We start from the raw sequence: 24,739 nt of genomic DNA on the forward strand, positions 1-24,739 counted from the left end.
TGTACAGGGAGTTTGGAGATTCCTATTAACCAGGTCACCCATGAATTTATCTTCGTGCTCCTCTTTATTAGAAATAGCAGGGAACATGATCATATTTAAACACAACCACTTATAGAAACTTGGTTTTAAAAATACACCTTACTAAGTTTTCTTTTCCCATTTGACATTTCAAAATGTTGTACTATATTTTCCCATCATCAAAACTCCTCTTCTCCATTTTCATTCTGGTCTGTGAATAGAGACCATAACAAATGACAATTGATGTTTCGCCAGTCATTTGGATCTGTGCTCTTCTGCCCCAGGTAGGCCCTCTCTGGAGTCTTCTAGATACTGCTTTTGAAGATGAGCCATGGAGAAATAGAGACCAAGATGATGAAACAGAGCAGGACTTGGGAATAGATAGAAGAGGGTCATCTTTGAAAACTTGAGAGAAGATGTCTCATGAAAAAGGGAGAATAGAATCATTCTGTGATGAATCTAAGATGAATTCATGAAAGCTACAGTGGGAAATATTTTGACTCAACCTAAGAAAAAACTAACAGCTAGAACTTCCAGCCTCTCTGGAACAGGTTGCCTTGTGAGGGAGTAGTGACCCTCAGGCATGGCAGGTGCTGGACTCTAGGCCAGCTGAGCCATCTGCCAACAATGATGCTTCCAGAAATAACAGGCCCACATTAGCTGTGAGACTCAGTGGTTCTAAGTATCTGGCATGATTATTGGTTGCTCTGAGTATTGAAAAAAACAGAAGTACTTACTATTGTCCTTCAGGAGCAGAAACTAAATCTTTTTGACTTTTGGAAAACAAAAATCCTATGCATGGAACATTATAATGAAGTCATAGAAAGAAAGAGAGTTTTCAGTTTTATTGCAGATAGATACTGAACTTACATGGCTTAGCTATTTAGAGGGTTTTAAAAATCACTTTAACTGGACCACAGTTCTTCATTGGGTTGCATTGCTTAGGTCTTCGTCAATATTTTACCAATATGATTGTCATTAAAAAATGTGATAATGATTTCTTACAAATGCAGAGAATTTTAGAATTTATATAGTGCCTTCTTATATATTTCTGTCTTTGATCTTCACTGCAATTTCTAAGGAGGCATGGAAACTATTATTATCTTGATTTTTGTGTTGGAAAACTGAGGCATGGACAGTTGAGTGACTCACGAAACATCACCTGGTAGCATTAGACCTGGAATGAAGTTGATATATGGAAAGTGGAATCATGCAAGAGAGGCAGCGTTTCCTCCCATTCCAGTAGCCAGCAATGCAATCTTGGACAGTCCTATAGGTGTGACAAAGCACTGGAATGAGAATGCCAGTGTGCATGCCACATTACTGCTGTCTAGGGTTCTCTTGCCTCTCTATACAAGATGCTGTCTGGCACAGACCTTAATTTTTGCCTGGCAGATAGGAGGTGAAATGAGGTGGAGTTTGTGGCCACTCTGATGCACTGATGTATGTTTCTGTGTGGTAATATGACCCTTCACTGCTATAAGACAGTTCTGACAGATCACTTTCACAAGCATGGGATCCTTGGCTGCATTTTGATTGTAATTGGAGAATATGTTTATTTACCCATGTGGGTTCAGTTGTGGTATGGATTACTAGTAAAGGTGGCTTTGATAGCATTCAACACCCCTAAATATGTAAGTCAGAATGAATCAGTTTCCTAACGTAACAAAGTACGAAGCTGCAAGGAAAGGTATAGTTTAGTCTGTAATTTTTAATTTCATAAATGCAGTTATTGAACTCAAAATTAAATATTGTGTTACTTATAAAGGTGTTGACTAAGAAACAAAGTGTTTCTTAACTAAAAAGCAAGAAGTGTGCATTGTAGAAATGTTTAAAATAAAGACAATTTAAAAAGCATATTTATCTATAATCTCTGAAATATAACTAATGTTAAAATTTTGTTAGAACTTCTTAGAATGTTTTTCATGCTCCTATATTTAAAAATAAATTCAGTATAATGCTGTTCATACTTATTGTAAATCTTTTTTGTTATTTATGATAAACCTTTTTCTATATTAGTTCATATTATCTTAAAGAGGGATTTGACTTGAATTTGGATTTGGGAGTCATATCTTGTTTTAGTGTATGGATATAACAATATTCCTTTGAGCTATTTCCTGTTGTTGCTTATGTTGGATGACTTATAATATTTTCTTAATATACCTCACATGTATAAATACCCTCTCACATAAATCCTTGACTAAGCATTAAATACATTTCCAGTGTGTTTGAACAGGAAAACTAAAACTAGATTATTATTTTTTAAGGTACCAGCAACCCTATTGGGCATTTATGAAACGAGTATAAACTGTACTCTTATTATAGTTAGTCCATAAGGTAACTTCAAGGTGTGGAGAAACCCATACTACACATGTAGAATGTCCTGCATCAACATCAAAGCAGTGAACTCACTTTTCTTCTCTTTTCTATTGATTTCCTTAGCCTGATGAAGTCCTCCGATATCGATCAGGATTTATTTACAGACAGTTACTGCAAGGTGTGCAGTGCACAACTGATATCCGAATCTCAGCGCGTGGCCCATTACGAGGTAAGGACAGCTTTACCCACTCAGGCCTCAGAATAGTACTCCCTTCTGCACTTGAGGTGGATTTTCAGAACCACAGGGTGTGAGCCTATAAGGTCAGGCTGTGATGGGGTTAGGGACATCATTCTCAGACCATAGCTGCTTTCTTGATTGATTGATTGATTTCTTTCCTTCTCTATATGGGGTTAGGGACATCATTCTCAGACCATAGCTGCTTTCTTGATTGATTGATTGATTTCTTTCCTTCTCTCTCTCTCTCTTTCATGGTCATATCATCTCCTAGAGATTCTGTGGGCTTTCTCTACTTGTTTTATCTGTCATTTCTTATCCTTGATGTTCTGTTCAGGGATATGCAGCAGGGTGCATTAGTTCCAGCTCCTCTTTCCACTAGTGACCCTGAAGATAAGCTCAAAGGCTTTTGTTAATCACTAGAGGGAAACAGGGCAGAGGAAGGTGTGAGTGGGAGTGAAGCCTACTTCATGCCCTCAAATTTCTTCCACTTGGTAACTAATGTCCTAAATATGTGACTCAAAATGAAGACACCTCCTGCAGGTTTATAACAAAGTTGGAAAGCCCAGATACTCTTAAAAGGCATAATACAGGGGCTTTGGCTCTTTAGAATGGAAGAAATGACAGCTGCTTTTTGATCTTTTATTGGGAACAGAAGAGAGGTTGTTTGTGTCTCAGGCGGGAATGAGGTACTATGGGTGGAGAATCTGGGAGGTCTCAGGATGCTGAGCGCTGCAGGGTGTATTCTGTCTTTCAGAGTCCATATACAATGGGAACGTGAGTTTTCAAGTGTAACAGCTTGTAAGTAATTTTAGATTGGAGGGCAATTTTCTTTTTGTGTGATGATTCTGTCAAATGCTGGTTGTCACTGTCATTCACAAGACTCCTATGGATCTCAGATTCTTCTGTGTACCATGAAAACAACAATAACATACACACACACACATACACACACACACACACAAACACAGAGAGAAAGATAATAACTGTGCTTTCTCCTCAGAGTTTTGTGGTGACTAAATGAGACCTATTGAAATAGTATTTGTGGAAATTTTTAGAAGGTGGAAAGTGTTCTAAATATGCAAATTATGTTATTAGCCATTATTAACTCCTTTGCAGAACCATTTTGATGAAGCCAAATAAAACTTGCTCTTTGGAGAAAACTTTTAAAGTCAGCATGAACAAACATTAATACAGTTTCCCTCAGTGTCCACAGGAGATTGTTTTACAGGGCCCCCTGTGGATACCAGAACCTGCCAAAGCTCAAGTTCCTTATATAAAATAGTGTAATACTTGCAATAAAATGTATACAATGGCTCCTGTATGCTTCTTTAAGTAATCACTAGATTGATTCCAGTACTTCATAAAATACCTATATATCTCATTGTTTGTATGGATTTAACATAGTTTCATCTTGTAGCAAATTCAAGTTTTGCTTTTTGGAAATTCCTGGCTTCCCCCACCCCCAAGTTCTTTTGACCTGTGATTAGTTGAATCTGTTCAACAGATTCAGAAACAACAGATCCAGAGGGCGGACTATATTCTTTGGTCTAGAGGGAAGCGAGCATTGGAAGAAGTAAATGTGAACTTAATTATCTAAGAGGGAATCAGTCCATTTATTTTGAAATTAAGAAGTTTCTAATTTTGGTGGATATTGCTTTATAAACACATAAGGTTTTATTAAATATGAAATCCCTAGTTGAAAATTGGGGGAATTCATCCCTGCTCTGAAAATATATACACCCCTATTAGTCCTTTTCTAGACTTTTCATGTTTGTTTTTAATCATCTTTCTAGATTTAAGTAATCACTTAAGGACCAAATTCTTAAGGACCTAAATTCCTAAGGACCAAAACAAATTCCTAATTCCTAAGGACCAAAACAAAGTTTTATTCATTTACTCTTTTGTAATTCCTGATGAAATAGTGCTTGCACATTATAGGTGTTCAGTTAGCATTTGCAGAGTGAAGGGCTGTGTTACAAAAATATACTAATGGTATTTTCCAGTACTTGGTTGTTATATGAGCTAGAATAGTAATGTCAGAATACTGAAAGCAATGACAAACATTTTTAAAGAAAAAAAATTATCTTATATGCTCAATTAAGATTTTAATTATTTGATTTCAAGTTTTCAAGATACATTCTGTATCCTTGTAACATAATCCAATAATTTAGAGAATGTGTTAGTATTTGTTGAATGTACCATAGAAGGAATAAAGAATTTATTTTCTTTATGGAAATTACAACAGATCTGCAATTAATACATCATCCAGCAACATTACATGGATTCCCCTTAAATGTAGCAAGAACTCTGAGTGATGCTTCCTTCCCCATTTCCCAGCAGAGGTGGGGTTCTTCCTTCCCTAAGAAATAGCTTGCCTGTGTGTTCTTGCTGCAAAGCGGCCTAGGTTGTGAAAACAGCAGTCAGGACTGAGGAGACCTATGCCTGACCCATGTCTTCTAGTTCAGTTGGGACACTTCCCTCAGTGTCACTTCCTCATCTCTAAGAGAATGACTTATAATTTTATGCTACCAGATGCAATCAGATTCTCCCTAAGACCATTTGAAAACTGATATTTGGATTCTGTCTTCATTCTGCACCCATCCTATGCTGAAATTGCATATAAAGTGAGTCTCTATTCACATTAAAATCCCACTCAATTCACTGAGAATGTTGTCACACTTACTCTCAGTGCCCTAGGACTGATTTATTGTTTCAGCTTGACTTCACTCTCCAGTTCAACTTGATCATACTCTCAATTTCCCTAGGGGGAAAATTAGTGAGAATCCACTGTGCATTTTCTGAATGTCCAACAATATTAGTGTTAGTTATTGTGGGGGATTCTGAACCTATATGAGAAATAGTCTCTGTCCTTAATAAGTCCATCAACTTCATTAAGAGGAAAAAAATGCAGATGTGACTAAATACCTGTGTGAATACTGTATAAGTGATCTGTAGAATTCTGCAGCCTGCTTCTGTGGAGCTGCTGATTTCATTTGATACAAACAAAGTGTTAATTCTTTTGGCCTTTTGGCTTCCTGATGTATGCTTCATCATGCAGCTAACTTTTTAGATCTTTGCATATTCCAAGTCCCAAAGAGTGAGTTATCACGAAGAGCTAGTATGGTCAAGAAAGACTTGTTGGGGACTGTCATGATTTATCTAGGCTTCAATAAATGGGTTAGTTTAGGGATTGCTGGAATGAGAAACCTCTGGTCTCCAAGGAGTATTGAAGAGGCTCACCTGGAAAGTGTGTTAGGGCAGGGGCAGGCAGCAGCATGTATAGAATGGAGTGGTTAGTGTTTGAAGAAAAGGGGAGTTTGGACTCTTGTTAGCCTCTTTAGCATCTGGGAGCATAAAATTATAAGTCAGAATTTCTAAATGACAATCAGCTGGTGGTGGTCAAGGTGTGTTGTTGAGGAAAAGAATAGCTTTTGATGCAACTTTAGCTATGAAACTACTGTGCTAGTACTTCAAAGTAGGAGAGAAAAGCAAATGGGTTAATGCCTAATAGCTGCATGCCCTATTTAACAGGCTGAATCTTCATACAAGAGGACAGAAAAGCCTAATATATTTCTAATTGATCGAACCCTTCCATGCTATACTTTAAAAATCTCTCTCTCTCTCTTTCTCTCTTTTTTTTTTCTTTGCATATGAAGTCCTGATGTGAAAAAAATCCTGGGAAATATAAGGACATTATTATTTTTCTTACTTGCTAAGCATTAATAGCATGCTAATGTTTCAGTGGAAAATATAATTAGATGTTGTCCCTGCTTACTGGATGAATAGTCTGGAATCAATAGAATGCGTAGACACAGACACAGAAGGAAAGAGAAAGCTTTCAAATGAGAGTGCCTGAATGTTTTGAAGATTGGAAATAGTTTCCTGGGGAGGCCACTTGAGTACTTTGCTGTAGTTCCAAGTGGCTAAAGAACAATTTCCTGTGAAGGGAAAGAGCTGCTTGCATGAGTGAAGGGGTGGCTTCCTGGCATGTGGAATGAAAAGAAATCATATGCAGCAGATCATATGAATAATGAAGAGAAATATACAGGGCAGATCATGAGAAATAGAACCAAAAGGACAGAGAGACTGTCTATATATCATATGCTAATATATGATATAAAGAGATAGTGTGTATATAATGCAGACATATGCATATGTGTCTGTATGTGTGTGTGTGTGTGTGTGTATGGTGTGTGTGTATATATATATATATATATATATATATGCAGGTATATATGTGTGTGTGTGTGTATATATATATATATATATATATATATATATATATATACATACTATATATATACACACACTCTCTCTATATATATAATGAGTATGTATGTGTTAGTAAAGCCTAGGGAAGGAAATGGATGAACAAATCTGAAAGGAGAGTGAGAAGGAATTCTTGTTGGATAGATCCCATAATGTCATATGATACTAGCCATAAGTATGGCAGCTCCTATTGCTTGTCCATTCCTGTGGTCTCTAATACCCCTATGTTGACATGTCACATATCTAATTAATTACTCCTTGCAAATTTGGTGCCTTAGATATCCTGGTACATCCAAACAAGATTGTAAGTTTCCTGAGGCAGGAAGAAGTCATGCATTGAGCATTTATTCTCATAGTGCCTCACCCAGAATTTTGCTCCCTGGCACTTATAGGTCAGTAAACAGGCAGTGTGAGGAGGGGTGCTTGGAGGAGGGAATAGTGTAGTCTCAGAGTCTGCACCATAAGAAGCATTGTAATGTATTCTAATTCCATCTCTATTCAGGATCTGGGCTGCAAGGTGGTGGTTTTGCTTTTGTAGTTATGGAAAAGACGATTCTGCAACCCCTTGGGAAACACTTTCTCTAACTCTTGATGCAATGTCAGTCCTGGAGAACAGAGTCTATTAGCCCACCTGGGAATTTTAGACTCCACTATTGTTTTTTCACCAGTGTAGTAGCGGTCACATTGGACCTACAGAGACATGTTGAAACAGATTGTTCCTGTTCCAGCCATTCTGATTGCCTTCCAAAAGAACTTTGGCTGTCTCTAGCTTCTATTTAATCCAGAGAACTGCCAAAAGGACACTTTCTAGCTTCTGTAGGTCCATTCAGAGATGAGATGTAGGTGTTGTGTGGGTAGTGACAATGAGGTGAAGGTCCCTAACATGTGCAATTGAAATTTCATGACTTCAAGAAATGACTAATGCCTTTATTTCCTTCTCTCACATTCTCTCCCATCTTCTTCTCAATTTTGCTTAATCTTTTGTCTCATTGCCTGAATAAGCATACAAGTTGAACAACCACTTTCTGATGCATAAGTGTTGTGAGCCTTATATCAAGATGCACTTCTGTAGCTTATCGGTCCTGCTAGGCACTGCACTAACTGGACTGTAGTACAATTAGGACTCACTGGGTCCACATCTACCCTAAGGTTTTCAGCTAAGGTGCTCCTTCGGATGCATTGCTAACTAGGTGAAAACAATGCCAGTTATTCATAGCAGAATTCCTGGGGAGATGTCTTCTTTTCACTGTACCTTGGGAATCATTGTTTCAGTCTCTTCAAATCTGTTGACATGCCTATTTTCTCCTAGATATTGTTAGTATAATTGTTGGTGCATTTACTAGACTAAAATAAATTTTGTTCTCTTTAAAAGTTTCAAATAATGTCAACCTATCTATCCCTGACTGATTGCTAGTCTATACCTCTGTTTCTTTGATTATTTTATTGAGGACTCTATCAAAATTTATAAGTATTTTTATATTTTTATTTTGTTTTATTCCAGCAACTCCAGCATGGTCATCTTACCTTTCATTAGTGACAGTTAGTCAAAGTAGTTCACTAGAACACAAAATGAGTTACTAGTGGAGAAGCTATAATGAAGGAGGGCTGAAGAACACACACATTGGCATACCACAGTTGCTCATTGGAATATGTAGTATGCTCTACAGCATACTCTGTCACTTGCCAAGCATACACCATGTGACAGCTATAACCTCATCAGTGAATTACTCCACTTTGTGGATTAATAATTTGAATGGATAAATGGTCACAGTAGTCAGGTGGAGTGTGGCTGGAGAAAGTAGGTCCCTGGGGAGCATGACCTTGGAGACTGTATCTTGTCCCTGACTCCTCATTTTCTTTCTCTGCTTTCTGGCTGCCATAAGCTGAGCAGCTTTCTTCCACAATACCCTTCTGCCAAGATGTTTGCCTTACTTCAGGCCAGAGCAATGGAATCAGTCAACTGCCGACTGAGATCCCTGAAACTGTGAGCCCCAAATAAACATTTTCTCCTCTAGGTTGTTCCTGTTAGGTATTTTGGTCATGACAATAAAAATCTGACTAACATGGGATCATAATATCTTTATGATTCTCTCAATAATATGTAAAGCTTATGACTTATTTTCTTTCAGAAAACTCCTTGTGTCAGTAACCATACAATCCTCTCCTAGAAACAATTTCAAGTCTATGTATTTAATGCTTCCTAACCTTGAAGTTATGTTAAAAATTTTTTTTAAGATTGAAAGTCCACACCCTTAATCTTACTAAGATCCTGAGTCACAATGTTCAATTGAAAAGTCTTACTGGATCCCCAACACTTAATGTCTTCTAAAATGCCATTTATCACTGTTTGGTGTCTAGAAACAATTGTCGAATGACTTTTCCAACTCTCTAAGTCCAGAATTTTTGGATTAACTCTGTCCTGTCTGCTAATGAGTCAATTACACTCTCTTTTTTTTTTCTATGAAAAAATCTGAACAGATACCAATAATAGGTAATTAGTAACAAATAACATACATTCAAGTATTTTACTCTTCTTCCTTTACTGGTTCTTCTAGAACTATCTCCACCTCCTACAATAGAAGTATATGCTCAAGTGGCAGGTAGTGTTTTTCACAAGGTTCATGAGCAGTAAGTAGTTTTGCCAATATTTTGCCACTGTACTGTATAACCTAGATCTGAAATATCTGTTCCCTTCCCATTTACCATTCATCTGCTAAGCTGATGTCATACATTTATGCTTTTTTTTTGTGCTAAGCATCTCAGCTCTTAGATATAAAACCTTATTTCTTGCTTATATTATAGCCCATTGTATGTCAGTAGAGGAAGATTCTGTGCCACAAAATTATTTAGAACTCAAGGAGCCACCATCTTTGCTTCTGACATTGCCCTGAGTATCTGAATCCAGCTGACATCTAGGGGACTGATGGAGAGTGTGGAGTGGTGCACAGGACTTCTTAGGGGCCAGGACTGGTAGTGGTAGTACCATATCTACCCACATTTCACTGACCAGAATTCAGTCCAGTGTTTTCTCATGATAAGAGAGGCTGGGAAATAAGGATTCTCTGGGTGATCAGGAGAAAGTTGAAACTGGTTTGGTGAACACACAGCAGCATTGTCTGTGTGAGATGTTGCAGGGGTCCTAGGGATTAGGGTCTGCCTTGGGGATGCTGGGGTGAAGAGTTGGGTTGCAGAAAAAGAAAAGAGATTAAAGGCTGTGATTCTCAACAGGAGTGGTTTTGGCAAACAAATAAACTAGAAATTGAGTGTCTGGGGGCTGCCATGAAGTTGATGCCCATTTCATTACAGTGCCAAGCGGGAAACAGAAGCAAGCGTCATGCTGTTTGTATGAAAAACAAAGAAATAACCTGCTATCAAATTAGGATTTTTTTCTGCATTTCCCTTGACTTAATTAAACACAAGAGATTTTTCAGTTGTGTATTGGAGCCTGTGTGCTGAGAGGTATGCCTGAGTAGTGGGATTCCTCCTTGTGCTCACTTTGCCAGACTCAGCAGTCTCCCTAGCTTTGAGCTCTATGGCTTTCCAGTGGTGTTCATACCACACCATACCAATCACTGTGCTGGGGTGTGTGAAGCCACCTCTCCAATTGCATGCTGTGTTTGAGGGCACCTTGGGTAGGTTCTTAATAACTTCTTTAGGTGGATATTTGAGAGAAATGTTAAAAGCTGTCCTTCTTCTGATTGGCTGGCTTATTATAAATACATAACTCTGTGCTCATGTTTCGCATTTTGCTTTTGACATCAAATTCATGGCCAATCCAGCAATTAGACAGAAATCTTGTTCTCATTTTGTTTCTAGATATTTTTTTCTTTCCCTTATTTTATTTTTATAACCACATTTCTCAATTATTTATCCTTTTGTATTAGGTTCAGGTATATTTTAATGTGTTTCAAAGTCTTTGAAGAAAAGAGTAGATAATAAATATGTAAATATTTGATCTTTTTTTCTTTAACATTTTATTCATTTTTTGAAAGGCAGTAAATTCATGTAATTCAAAATTGAATTAAAAGGATGTGGAATGTGAAAAATCTCCCATTTCTTCCTGTTTGTTAATTACTCAGGTTTTCTCAGATGAAATCAGTGTCACCAGTTTTCTATGAAATATTCTATGCATTTGGATGCAACTTAATTTTTCCTTTCATGTGTCTTCTACAAATGGAGATGTGCCATATTCTTTTTAAAAAAATTTATAATGTGTTTTAATTGCAGCACATATTTTTATTATATGGTCATATGATAATAATATCATAACTTATTGATTGATAACTCCTTGGTAGACTTGATAAAAGTCTTGTTTAATGAATTGCATATCCATTGCTTCTCAGATTTCAGCCTATACAAATTGGTTATTGCCACTGATGATTTTTCTTCTGATTTTTCATCCTAAGCATTCATTCAGAAACATATGCATTTCTGATCTCTAAGTAACTAAGCCATCTGGGATTGTTATTTTTTTCAAAAAAGATATTAGCAGGATTTTCTGCTAATAATGCCTTATGGCCTAAGTAGGTGGGGTTGAATGTTGATCTAAACCCTGTATCTTTGCTTAAATTTCTTCTGATGCTCAGAGGTGTTGAAACAGTATGCTCTTCTTGTTTTCTCTGATTTCAGAATTTAATTACTTTTCTTAGGCTTCTACTAAGATGGTTTAATTCTGAGTAGAATTTTTTCTAACTTTGAATTGCATCACTTTATCTCAAGATCTTGTAAATGTGTGAATGCACCTGGTCAGGCAGTACTTGGTCAAGGTCCTTCCTTCTGTACCTATTGCCCTGCCCTCTCTACCCAGCACCCTCACTTTTCTTTGGTCTTTCGGACAGTCTTTACTACCCCTGGCTAGCTGTTGGAAAGGCTCTTGTATCTTTTTGAAAGATTGTAAGTTTTACCAAGGAAACAGGAAAATAGAACAAAACTTTTCTGTGCCACAATATTCCTCCTTTGAGACTTTAAAGGATCTGTTCTAACCTTGGAGTTATAACATTTGCCCCCTGATTTGGGATGTCTTCCTGGCTTCTGGCCCCCAAACTCCTACCCATTCACGTTTTTCAATATTTCCATGGAGCTATGGACACATGTCAACAATTCTGTCTTTTGTAAACTCAGCTTCTCCCAGATCTACCCAAACAATGCCTCTTATCTTACTGACCAATTTGGCCCTATACTCAGCTCCCATCTTCAGCTCCAGGAAACCATTCAGGATGCTGTTACTTGCTTTAAGACTCAAAGTAACACTTTCTTCTTTTTCTACTTTATGGAAATCTCCATGCTTCCTTTGGACTCATCTGCTGAATTCCCTATTTACTACCTATAGAAATCTCAGTTTGACCTCAGAGCAGACTGAGCATGCCTCAGTTATAAAGAGAGACTTTGGCACACTCAGGGTCAGAAGGCCTGTGCTCCGAGTGTAGTCTTAGCTAAATCCCCTAAGCCTTCCTGATTTTAGATCCTTCACCTGTAACATGGGAAAGCTAGAGGTCTTCTTTCTTTTTATCCCCTCTCCTCCTGCCCATCCCTTCCCTGCATTCCCATGGATAGTCACTTTATTAGATTTTTTTTTTAGTTGTACACAATACCTTTATTTTGTTTATTTATTTTTATGTGGTGCTGAGGATCGAACCCAGGACCTCGCATGTGCTAGGCAAGCGCTCTATCGCTGAGCCACAACTCCAGCCCATTTTATTAGATTTGATATGTCTTTATTTGCACATCATCTTTAATATGTGCAAATAGCTTTGGGAGCATGGAATTTTTTTTAAACATAATATTAAAATTTTAGACTAGTTTTAGATTTATAGAAAAGTTGCAAACTAAGCATGGAAATTTCTGTATATCCTTGACCCAATTTCTCCTAATGTTAACATCTTACATTATTATGATACATTTGTCAGCTAATGAGGCATTATTGATGGATTATTATTACATAACATGCATTCTGAAATATTAAGTCCAAATTTTATTCTGATTTCCTTAGTTTTTCCCTACTGTCATTTTTCTGTCTCAGGATCTCATGTGGGCTTTAACATTACACTTAACTATCTGTCTCCTTAAGCTCATCTAGACCAGGACAATTTCTCAGACCTTGATGATTTCTGATGATCTTGACAATTTTGAGAATTAGTGGTTCAGGTGTACAGTTAAATGACCCTTGACTGTGATTTGTTTGGAGTTTTTCTCATGATTAGATTGGGTTATGTGCTTTGGGAAGAGAAGAACACAGAGATACAGTGCCCTTCTTACCACATCATATTAAGGGTACCAGCTATCAACATACTTATTATTGCTGATGTTGGCTGAGGGGGTGTTTGTCAGATTTCTCTTTTGTACCATTACTCTTTTCCTCCCTTTCCATAGTGTACTGTTTGGAAGGATACCATGATGCTCAGTGTAAGCACATACTTTTAATGTACACAAATGGCATTTGATGTGAGATTCATTCTTCCTATTTCATCATCAGAGCATTTCTAAGAACCATCCCTGTTCCTACACATACATCCAATGTTATGCTTCTAATTGCTTCATGACACTCCAGATTGAGCACTTATCGAATCTTGATTTTTCCTATTATTTTAGGGATGCATACCTAGATTACTTCCATGTCCCAATAACACAAACAGCGCTGTGACTAACATCCTGAACAGGTTTCCTAGAGAACCTGTGTGAGGATTTACTTGAACAGGATATACAACAGAGAGTGGAAGTTCTGTGTCATCAGGGATACTGTTTTTTAGTTTGACTAACTAAGCCTTGCTCTCTGTCCTACTAAAGATACTTGAAATCAACAATTTGGCTTTCTGATTTTCTCCTAATGTAGTTGATATTTGATATCTTGCTATTTTAGATTTCATTTCTCTAATATAAAGTTCAAACATCCTTTTGTATACTTACTAGCACCTATGTTATCTTTTTTTTTTGCGTGATTTCTATTCATATCTTTTTGGTAGGTTTTCTATTGGTGTTTTTTCTTTTTGATTTCTTCATGTATTCCTTGTTGGATTTAGACATTTTGTAAATATATTCTCCCATTTTGTCATCTTCCTGTGTATCTGTTTATAGTGAGAGCCCTTTGTTAATTTTAAGCTTCTAGATTCATATGTGATAAATTTAATAAGCTCTTTGCCTTACAGCTTACAAAGTCTTTTTCATTAATAGATCACAAAAATATTTCATATACTTTGTTTGACTATTTTGACACTCTGCTTTTGCATTGTTATCTCTACCTGTATTTGGAGCCTGAATTTCCGTATTTGATAAGGTAGGAATCTGCTCTCATTTTCTTCCATATAGTGAATCTCTTTTCTTACCACCATCAAAAATTCATTATTTCCCTATTATTTGTGGTTTCATCTTTGGCATATGTTATTTTTTCACATGTGCATGAGTCCAAATTTAAACCTTTCTGTTTTGTTGCTTGCTTCTGTTCATCTTGATCTGATCCAGTCCATACTGTATTTCATTATTACACCCTAGTATTATGTCTTGATATCTAAGAGGAAAGAATCATATATCTTTTTTCTTCTATTGACTTATTAGTGTGATGTATATTTTTTGGTGCATATAAATTCTTGAATAAGTTCACAAATCTTTAAGTTGAAATCTTTAAGTTTTATCAAGTTCAAGAATTAAGTTTAAATGAATTGATACCTTTATAGTATTAAGTCACCTTGAAGCAGCAACATCTATCCTTCTATTCAATTTTAAAGAAATGTATATATTAACATTCCAGAGAATGGTGACTTAATAAGCATATAAACCACGAGAACACATATCATCATTGTTTAATTTGATTCTTAATGATATCTTTATTCTCTTCTACTCTTTTTTTCAAAATTTAACCATTATGCTTCAAGTAAAGTGTAATCATGTTGAGGAAAGGGTCATACCTTTAATTTCTTTTCTTTCATCAGCTTTGTCTCGACAAAGAGAAGCCTTTGTAAATCCCAGATTTTTTTTTAAATTAATTGACTTGTAGGAGAAACATCCTAATGGAAGCTAATTTTTCTGGCCTTATTTTTTTCCCCTTCACATTTCTTTCTTCTCCCTTATTGCAGATTTGCCTGCTCCTTCCACCTTCTTCTTTTTTTGTCTCCCCTGGGTGAAGATACCTAATGTGACTGTGTAACTAGTAGCTCACACCTACCTCCGCTGATCAAGTGAGGCTCAGCACATTTATTTTTATTTTTATTTTATTTTTTGCAGTGTGGTGCAGTTCCTCTGGGGTCAAGCAATGTAACTTAAAACTCAGCTGTGTCAATAAGTCAAGGTGAATTTTCAGCTTTATATGACTGCATTCCCAACTGTTAGAAAGATGTTAGCATTCATTGCCAAGCTGTCTTTTAAATATCCTGTAATAAAAAGTCAAAATATGGTGCCTTTTTCCCCCCTATTTCACCCGTAAGCAGCATTTTCATTACCACATTTTCTTTGCAATATATAATAATCTTTATTGAAAATTTCATTGTTGCGGGTGTTCTCGTACTAGTCTCCTTTGGTCTAGAGAAGAAGTAAGCTTTATTCTTTCAAAAGAAAGACAAGTGTTGTAGTGTATGCTCTTTATTTTGCTGGTGGCATGTCTAACTCCATCCTGGTTATCTATTATTGTCTTACGTCTCCTTTTCAATCTGTATTGTTAGGATGATCCAGAGACATAATTTGACTTTTACCCTACCCAAATCTGTATAATAATAAACTTTATGATAATGAGGGTTTCCTGCTTTAAAGGTTATTTTAATTTGATTTGTCACCATGCAAGAATTAGTCATCAGTTTTCTCTAACAGTATGTGTAGTGGGAAGAAAAGACCATGCTTGAAAGAAATCATTGTAAAAGTCTAATGCTGAATTCACTGAAGGCACTAAAAAGGTGTGGTACTCTGTGTTTCTAGTACTTTAAGAAGCCAAGGGTTTTTGTAATGCCTGGCATGCTGGAGATAAGCAATCCTGGTGATAGTATTGGTGGACTAATCAATATTCTCATCCTGTCAAGGAGGAAAAAAAGTTTTGAAGTTAATCTGATGTCACTGGGTCTCTATGGAATTTCATATTTTTTTCATGAAATGCTTTCTGAGCAAAGGGATATGAAATCATGTTTCTTGCACTAGCGCTTTAAAGGCCACATACAGAAGGACACATTGATTAGGGAGAGTTTTTATATTTAGGTCAGCCAAGAAGCATAGGCTCCTAAGAGCTGGGTCACTCAAAGCTATTTCTGAGCATTTTTTTTATTCTGAGTTAGGAGCTCGGTGATGAACAGCTCTGATGTGTCTCTGCATTTTTTCTCTCAACATATTTTTCGAACATCTACATTGTGTAATAGCACCATAATCGATTCCATTTTCCTACTCTACAGGGATTCGTAGGTGAAAAAGACAAAAATCCTACATTCATTTCTGGTTGGGAGTTTTGACAGCAGCAGAAATGACAACCATACAAATGAGTACTGTGCATGTAGCGTGAGAGAGGCACAGGTATGTGTTTTCGGTCCCAGAGAGAGACAATGACTTGTTGAGAAAGAAAATGCAATTTGACTTGTTCTCTATTTAATAAAATGTGAAAATAATCTAAAGCTTTGTCAGTGTCTTTTCTGTCGATTAAATTTGTATATGCAGTATCTTTAATACTTAAAAGGGGAAATGCAATTGCTTCACACACAGAACAAAGCCCATCTTATGGAAGCACATTTCTGAGAATTAAGGCTGCTCAAATTCAGACTTAGGAAGCCTTGCTTTTCTGTTGTTTTGACATTTGTCATTTGTGAGATCATGAGGAACTTGGTATCCATGTCATTAAGAAATAAAGCCATTTTGAATGCCCTGGATTATAGAAAAAAGAAAGAAAGAAAAGAAAATTCTGATAGTGATGCTTTTTGTGTTTGCTACCATGCAGGTTTGGAAGTTTGAAACTCCAGGTGCTCCAGTGTACATTCATAAACTGGGTGCTGAGCAGTCCAGATGCAAAGCATTTAGAATAGTGTTGCTTGAATCTGGGTGCATGAACACAATCTTGAGAGTCTGCACATTCTTTTAGACTTTTAAATTTTTGTTTTTTACTGATAAAATTCAATGCATATATTTTGCTAGATATAAGGATATATTATTCTCCTTTTTCATTAGAACAATATTTTTAAAAGCTGAAGATTATTAACTTCTTTTTCCCTCTGATGAGGTTCTTCAGATTCTTGAGAATTTTGTTCATGTGAACTCTTTCAGAGTTTCTTCTTTTACTTAATGTTTGAAAAATATTGGTTTAAACTATGCACTTTATAGCATACCTGAGCCACCTCTCAATCACCTCTTTTTGGTCTTAATATTCTAAAACTGCTTTTGTGTGAATAATTTCCAGAGTTATTCAACCAACAATTTAGTTTATCAAGATAATCATTAGAGTGATTGATTTATTGATTGATGTATCCATTTTCAAGATATATTGATGTTGATTTTTTATAGACTGTAATTTTTTGAGCAGTTTTAGTTCACAGCAAAATTGTATGAAAGGTATAGAAATTTCTTATGTAGTTCCTATTCTCACCTATGTGTAGCCACCCCCACTAGTTGCATTCCAATTTGTTAAAATTAATAAACCTACATTCTCACATGATCGGTATCTGAAGTCCATAGTTTATGTTATTTAGGCTTCACTTCACTGTAGTGAGTGTTATGTATTATGTGGGTTTGGAAAGTTATAATTATGTGTGTCCAGCATTATAGTGTCATCTGGGGTAATTTCACTTCCCTACAAATCCTCTGTGCTTTGCTAATTTATTCCTCGATCCCTTCTGCCTCTTGTTTTTTAACTTTTTTTTTAAAACTGTCTCCTGAGTTTTGCCTGTTTTAGCATGCCAGATGCCTTTCTGGGTTGACTTCTTACATTTGATAATACATATTTAAGGTTTACCTCGGTCTTTTCATGACTTGATATCTCCTTTCTTTTTATCATTGAACAGTGTTCCATTGTTTGGGTATTACCACAGTTTATCCATTGACCTACTGAAAGGCATCTTAGTGGCTTCTAAATTTTGGCAATAATGAATACAGCTTTGGTAAACATCTGCATACAGACTTTTGTGTGGAAATAAGTTTTCAGCTCCTTTGGCTAAATATCAAGGTGACCAGTGGCTGGATCATATGGGAAGAGTATATTCATTTTGTAAGAAACCACCAAATTGCCTTCCAAAGTGGCTCTGCCATTTTCCATTCCCACCAACAATGAATGAGAGTTTCCTTGCTTCACTTCCTCACTAGCTTTTGGTTTGTCAATGTTCTGTGTTTTTGCTGTTTTACACTATAGGTGTTTAGTGATCTAACTGTTATTTTAATTTGTATTTCCCTGATGACATGTGCCTTTGTCCATTTAGTACTAATACAATTGAACTTCAAAATATTGGGTAATTTATAAGAAATAGAGATTTATTTCTTATTAGTTCTGGAGGGAGAGAAATCCAAGATCAAGGGGCTGCCTCTGGTGAAGGACTTTTTGCTTTGCTCTTACACAGTAAGAGAAAGTTAGAGTGGGCTGAACTTGATTTTATAACAAACCCACTCTTGTGGTAACAGACAAATTCCTGTGATAATGACATTAATCCATTTATGAGGTCAGATCCTCATGACCTAATCACTACTTAGACGTTCTATCTGTCAGCACTGTTGCATTGACTAAGTTTCTAACACATGAACTTTAGGGTTTTACATTCAAATCATGTTGCTATGATTTGACGTGGAATGTCTTTTCATATGCTTATTTGCCATCTGTATTTCGTCTTTAGAGAAATATCTTCCAGGTCTTGGGGCCATTTATTAATCAGGTTGTTTTCATTCTTATTGTTGAGTTTCTAGAGATCTTTGTATATTTTGGAAAAGAGTTCTTTACCTGATAAGGTTCATTCATGTATTTTCTTCCAGCCTGTGGCTTGTATTTTCATGACAATTTCTACTATGGAACAGAAACTTTTAATTTGAATAAAGTCCATCTTATTTTATTTTATTATTTTCTTTCATAGACCATAGCTATGATGTTGCAACTAAAAAGTCATCATCAAAGTCATCTGAGTTTTTTGTTATCTTCTAGGCACTGCATATTTAGTATTTAAATTTAGCTCTATGATTCATTTTAAGTCAATTTTTGGGAAGGGTTTAAGGTAAATTCTGTATCTGGGTTCTTTCTTTCTTTTTCTTTTTTTTTTGTTTTTGCTTGTTGATGTCCACTTGTCCCATTTATTGAAAAGATTGTCTGATTGTCTTTTCTCCATTATATTGCCTTTGCTTGGTTGTTAAAGATCAATACACTCTGTTTATATGGGTCTATTTTAGGCTCTCTATTCTATTCCACTGATCTATTTGCCTATTCTTTCACCAATATCACACAGTTTTGATTACTGTAGCTTTGAATTTTATCTTAAAGTCAGGTAATATCAGCCTTCTGACTTTGTTCTTCTCTTTGAATATTGAGTTGGCTATTTTGGGTCTTTTTATTTTCCATATAAACTTTAGAATTAGTTTGTTTATACATACTTCAAAATAACTTGCTTGGATTTTGATTGGGATTGCATTGAATCTATAGATTAAGTTAGAGAGAACTGACATCTTGACAATATTGAGCCTTCTCATCAATTAAAATAGGGACATTTCTCCATTTATTTAGTTCTTTGTTTTCATTCATTAAAGTTTTGAAGTTCTTCTTATATAGATTTTACACATCTTTTGTTAGATTTACACCTATGCATTTTGGGGATGCTAATGTAAGTGGTATTTTGTGTTTTAATCCCGTTTGTTCGTGCATGGTATACAGAAAAGCAGTTCACTTTCATGTGTTAATCTTTTATCCCATAACCCTGTTTTAATTGCCTATGAGCTCCAGGAGTATTTTTTGACAGTTCTTTTGGAATTTTCTATATACACTATCATGTCATTTGTGATCAAAGATATTTTTAGTTCTTCATTCTCAATCTATATATTTTGTAGTTCCTTTTCTTGGCAGGCTTCCAGTACAATGTTGAAAAAAAGTGATGGGAGGGGACATCTTGCCTTGTTTCAGACCATAGCAGGAAAGCATTGAGTTTCTCATAGATAATCATGATGTTAACTATAGGTTTTTCTTGGTAGTTATTTTTTTATTAAGTTGAGAAAGTTCCACTCTATTCCTAGTTTAACTGGGAGGTTTTGTCATGAAAGAGGTGTTGAATTTTGTCTAGAGATTCTTATCTCTCAATGTGTGATTGTTCTTAAGTTGTGTGTTAATGTAATAGAAAACAATTGATTTGAAAGTTGAACTAGCCTTTCATATCTGGGATAAATTCCACCTGGTCATGGTATATAACTTTTTTATTTTTAAACATTATTGGATTAAATTTGCTAGTTATTTTGGCTGATGATTTTTGTGTCTGTGTTCATGAGACATTGTTCTATGGCTTTCTTTTCTTGAAATTCTTTGGCTTGTTTTGGAATTAGGATAATACTGTCCTCATAAAATGAATTAGAAGTATCTGCTGGAAGAGTTCATAGAGAATTGGTATAATTCTTCCTAAGGTGTTTGGTAAATTTCCTAATGAAACAAAACTGGGTTTGGTGCTTTCTGTTTTGGAATAAAAGTATTAATTCAATAATTGTCTAAGTGAGTAATTTCTTTAATAGACAAAAGCCTATTCACATTGTCTACATTGTCTATTTCTTCTTGTGTGACTTTTGTCAGATTGTATCTTTCAAGGAGTTGGTACATTTCATCTAGGTCATCAAATTTGTAGACACAGTTCTTCATACTGCCTGGGTTTGCAACATACTTTTAAACCAATCCAAGTTCACTTTCAAATAACCCTGTGCTGCTTCATGGGTAGTGTGTGTGTCCTCTGATACCAAAATTGTCCTAATTCTTCCCACCCTTCCCTTGTACCTTCTTGTCATTCATATATACAGAATCAAATAAGCTATTGCTATTATCATTATGTACAAACTGTTATCTCTTAGAACAATTAGAAAAATAAAACTTTAAATTTATCTTCTTCATATTCTGGATTTTGTATACATCTGGGTTTCTGGCCTTTATCATTTTTCTTTAAATTTTTTTTCTTATAGTTTCACATTTTTGAATAGCTGCTGTCTCTTGTGTATTTGACTCAAAAACCATTCGGAGAGTCCTAAGAGCTCTCAAAAGAAAGCTTTATTGGTGAAAGAGGACAAATCTGTTAATTTGGAATAAAGAAAAAAATGGTTCTTTGCTTCTCTGTTTTACTGTCTCTGTCTGTATTTTGGGAGGAGGGTTATAGAGAATGAAAGATCAGAAACACTGTTTCTTATATCTAAACATCATTTGACATTTAAATGTAGTATCTATCTGTATAACTATCTGGATAGAAACAGATAAAGAGATAACCTAGATTAGATTGTAAAAGTAAGGTGAGCTAGTAACATGTCCCACTCACCATCCACTGAGGTGATTGTCCTGAAAACCCTTAGCCCCCCCTTTTTTTTCTTAGCCCTTTTTTGTATTTTATTTAGAGACAGGATATCACTGAGTTGCTTAGGGCCTCACCATTGCTGAGGCTGGCTTTGAACTCACGATCCTCCTGTCTTAGCCTCAGGAGTTGGTAGGATTATAGGCATGCACCACTGCACCCGGCACAAAAACCTGGAGTGGAAAAGTTAGGGTGAAGAAAAGTCTGTTTGCTGCTACCAGTGCCTAAAGTTTTGCCATTATTTTGCACACTGCCTTGGCCTGAGTTGAAGCCCTAGGAAGTAATGTTGAGAAATAGCAGGAGGAGCGGCAAAGGTAAGGGAAGATTAATCTCCGTTGAGTGCTGCTCTGGGAAAGCAGGGAAGAATTATCTACTTTGTCAGGGAAGTTTTCCTCTGTCAGAGCCACCAGGAGTTGGAAGTGATTGGGACTATCAGGAGTGCGGACAGGGACTTCTGCAACTCTAAAATGGGGTGGGTTTATGCAGCACATGGAAACTCAAGGCAGCTTTTCAAGGTAGAATCAGTCAGACAGTAGAGATGTTTATTGGTTTCTGTTTTTTTTTTTTTTTTTCTGCCCTACTTTTCATAAAAAATAAGATGTCTTGCCCACTGAGGATTGTCATACATTAACAGCCTGGTATTAGGACCTTGTAACAGAGCCAGGCGGGTTGGCAAGAACACTTTCCACTGTGGGGGTTGATACATATTTGCCAGGGAAGAGGGAAGAGAACATTGGAAAGTTCTTCCTGAGACATGTGTGAGTCATTAACTTACAGATCCAGTCTCTGAGCACATCTGCCCTGGTTCATGGTTGTATTCAAGTTCTTGGAAGATTTTCACAGACCAGGGGGAAAAAGTAAAGAGCCTAAAGCAGAAATTTCCACCCAGGTTTTTTGGGGTATGCTGTGCTGTTTTGCTTCCTCTGCTGTGAGGCTAGGCTGTGCTGTGCCTGGGAAGCAGTCAGGATTCTGGAGAAGAGTGGAAGGCCTGGCCCCCCGTCACTGGCCCCCTTAGGAACTTGCCTCAGAGTGACCAGCCAGCACACTGGTCATGCTGGCCTGTTTCCCAGCTTGCTCTTTGGAGAGCTTTCACCTGGAATTCAGGGTCCTTCCCCATGTTCCAAAGCTGCTTGATCTAGTATATGCTCCAAGAAATCAGCCTCACATGCTGTAACTAAGGAGAGTGTGACTCCTCTGGTGACTCCCTGTCTGACGTGCTTCTCTGCTAAAATCTTATCTGTGGCAACATCTGCGTGTCCTAAGGACATTGCCGATCTTAATCTTTATATGAATCATATCATTTTATCCTTTTTAAAAATTTTATTTATTTAGCCAGGCACTGTGGCACACGCCTCTAATCCCAGCAGCTTGGGAGGCAGGCGGATCAAGAGTTCAAAGCCAGCCTCAGCAATTTAGTGAGGTGCTAAGCAATTCAGTGAGACCCTGTCTCTAAATAAAATACAGAATAGGGCAGAGGATGTGGCTCAGTGGTTGAATGATCCTGAATTCAACGCTTGGTACACAAATTTTAAAAAAAAATATTTATTTAATGTTTTAGTGCTATGGATGGAACCCAGGGCCTCATATATACTAGGCAAGTGCTCTACCACTGAGCTACATACTCAGGCTCATTTCATTCTTTTGATAACCCTGCAAATGGTAGATACTCTGATTTTGTACTTTCCTTTTGAGGAAATTGGGGTGTAGAGAACTTATGCTACATTTTTTTTGGTCTAGCTGCAATATCTAAACCCTGTTAATTGGGAGGTTCCAAAAATAACACTCCTCTTTTCTTCCATCCCCCGGCCCCCCTCCCCCAACTTCTCTGTCTGAGGAGAAGACAGGTGATAATTCCATTGAGTTCGGTTGTGTTCAATTAAATCGTGATTGTGGTCTTAGACTCTGCCAGGATGGCTGGGTGGCTGCATCCTCAAGGGTAGGAACTAATATATACACAACTGTTATACAAACCAGAGGGACCCAAGTACTACGGAGGGGTTACGCTGACTGCCTCACCAGGGGCTAGTGCTGGATTTGTAGTGGTAGGGGCAGCAGCCTGTGGGGTATGGTGAGTAGGGAGACATGAGTGGACCTCTGAAAAGTGGTGTTTTCCATAGACAAGGGGAATGAAAATTGACAGTAGATAGTACAAAAGCTCACATGTCAGGGTGTATGAAGTCACCTGTAGGCTCTCAGAGGGAAGGAAGTGAGGCTGGAAAGCAGGTCAGGCCCATGTACCTGTCTGTAGCCCCTGGAGGTAAAGATCAGGCTCAGGGGCTGACTGTAGGTGTGGGGCTTTGTGCTGGAGTGAGTTTTGCCTGGGGGGTTGGAAGGTTCTCTGAGCACCATCTTCGACTTCAGGCAACCTCTCTGACACCCAAAGGAAGAGAGAAAACAAAGTGACCTTTGCCTAAAACGAGAAGGAATTTTAGATTGGATTTGATGAAGAAGCAAAAAGGCAATTCTGAGAAAAATGCTTCAGGCTTGCAAATCTAGACACCTTTGCCTCTCCCATGTCCGCGGCACCGGGTGGGAAGGAGATACCCTTCTAATTAGTGCATTTAAGGTAGAACTGTAGATCTGCAGTTTGAAAGTTTTGTTTTTTTTTCTTCTTCTTCTAAATACCACTGCGACAGTGATAAAAGGGTGGGTGAAATGCAAGAGTTCTGGCGAGCAGACCATCACTTTTCGAGTTGCTGACTTAAGCACTTGTTCTTTCCCTTCCTCGAGTGCTTTCTCCTCCCATGCTAAACAGTACAAAAAGAAACATCCTGAGATGGAATATCAATGATCTTTGTTTCATTTTTCATACTGATCTGAATAAATCCTGAAGTGACCATTTACCTGGGGGAAAAACGGTGGTGATGGGGTAGAGAGGGTCATGACTTGAGGTGGGGTTAATGTTGGGACAGGACCAACAGCAGTAGGGTCTGTCATGATTAGACAGACATAAGGTAAGTTTAGAGCTGAAATTATTGGGTTAGGAAAACCTTAATATAATCAGTGCATTAACCCACTGATATGGGTTCACTGGGTGGTAACTATAGGCAGGTAGGTGTAGTTGGAGGAAGTAGGTCACTGGGGGTGTGTCTATGGGGTTTATATTCTGTCTCTGTTGAGCAGAGCTCTCTCTGCTTTCTGATTGTCATGTCCTGAGCTGCTTTTCTTCTTCACACCCATCCACCATGGTGTTCTGCCTTACCTCATGTTCAGAACAATAGAGGCAGCCGTCTATAGACGGGAGACTTCTGAAACTATGAATGCCAAATAAACTTTCCCTCAAAATTATGGCATTTGCAAGTAAATGGATGGAGTTGGAGAATATCATGCTAAGCAAAGTAAGCCAATCCCCAAAACCAAAGGCTGAATGTTTTGTCTGATAAGTGGATGCTAAACCATAATTGGGGGGGCATGGGATGAGTGGAGGAACTTTGGATGG

At 37.1% G+C, this 24,739-nt stretch overlaps 1 protein-coding gene across 1 annotated transcript in view; it reads left to right on the forward strand.

Moving 5' to 3' along the window:
- Positions 1-2,464: 2,464 nt before the first annotated feature.
- Positions 2,465-24,739, forward strand: part of Zmat4 (zinc finger matrin-type 4) — a 245,704-nt gene continuing 223,429 nt past the window's right edge. Inside the window, exon 1 of the mRNA XM_027939280.2 lies at positions 2,465-2,566. Within this exon, the coding sequence (XP_027795081.1) occupies positions 2,465-2,566 (102 nt within the window). The remainder of the gene's footprint in view (positions 2,567-24,739) is intronic.

The sequence above is a fragment of the Marmota flaviventris genome, chromosome 3 (assembly GCF_047511675.1).
Source record: "Marmota flaviventris isolate mMarFla1 chromosome 3, mMarFla1.hap1, whole genome shotgun sequence".
Classification (NCBI taxonomy): domain Eukaryota; kingdom Metazoa; phylum Chordata; class Mammalia; order Rodentia; family Sciuridae; genus Marmota; species Marmota flaviventris.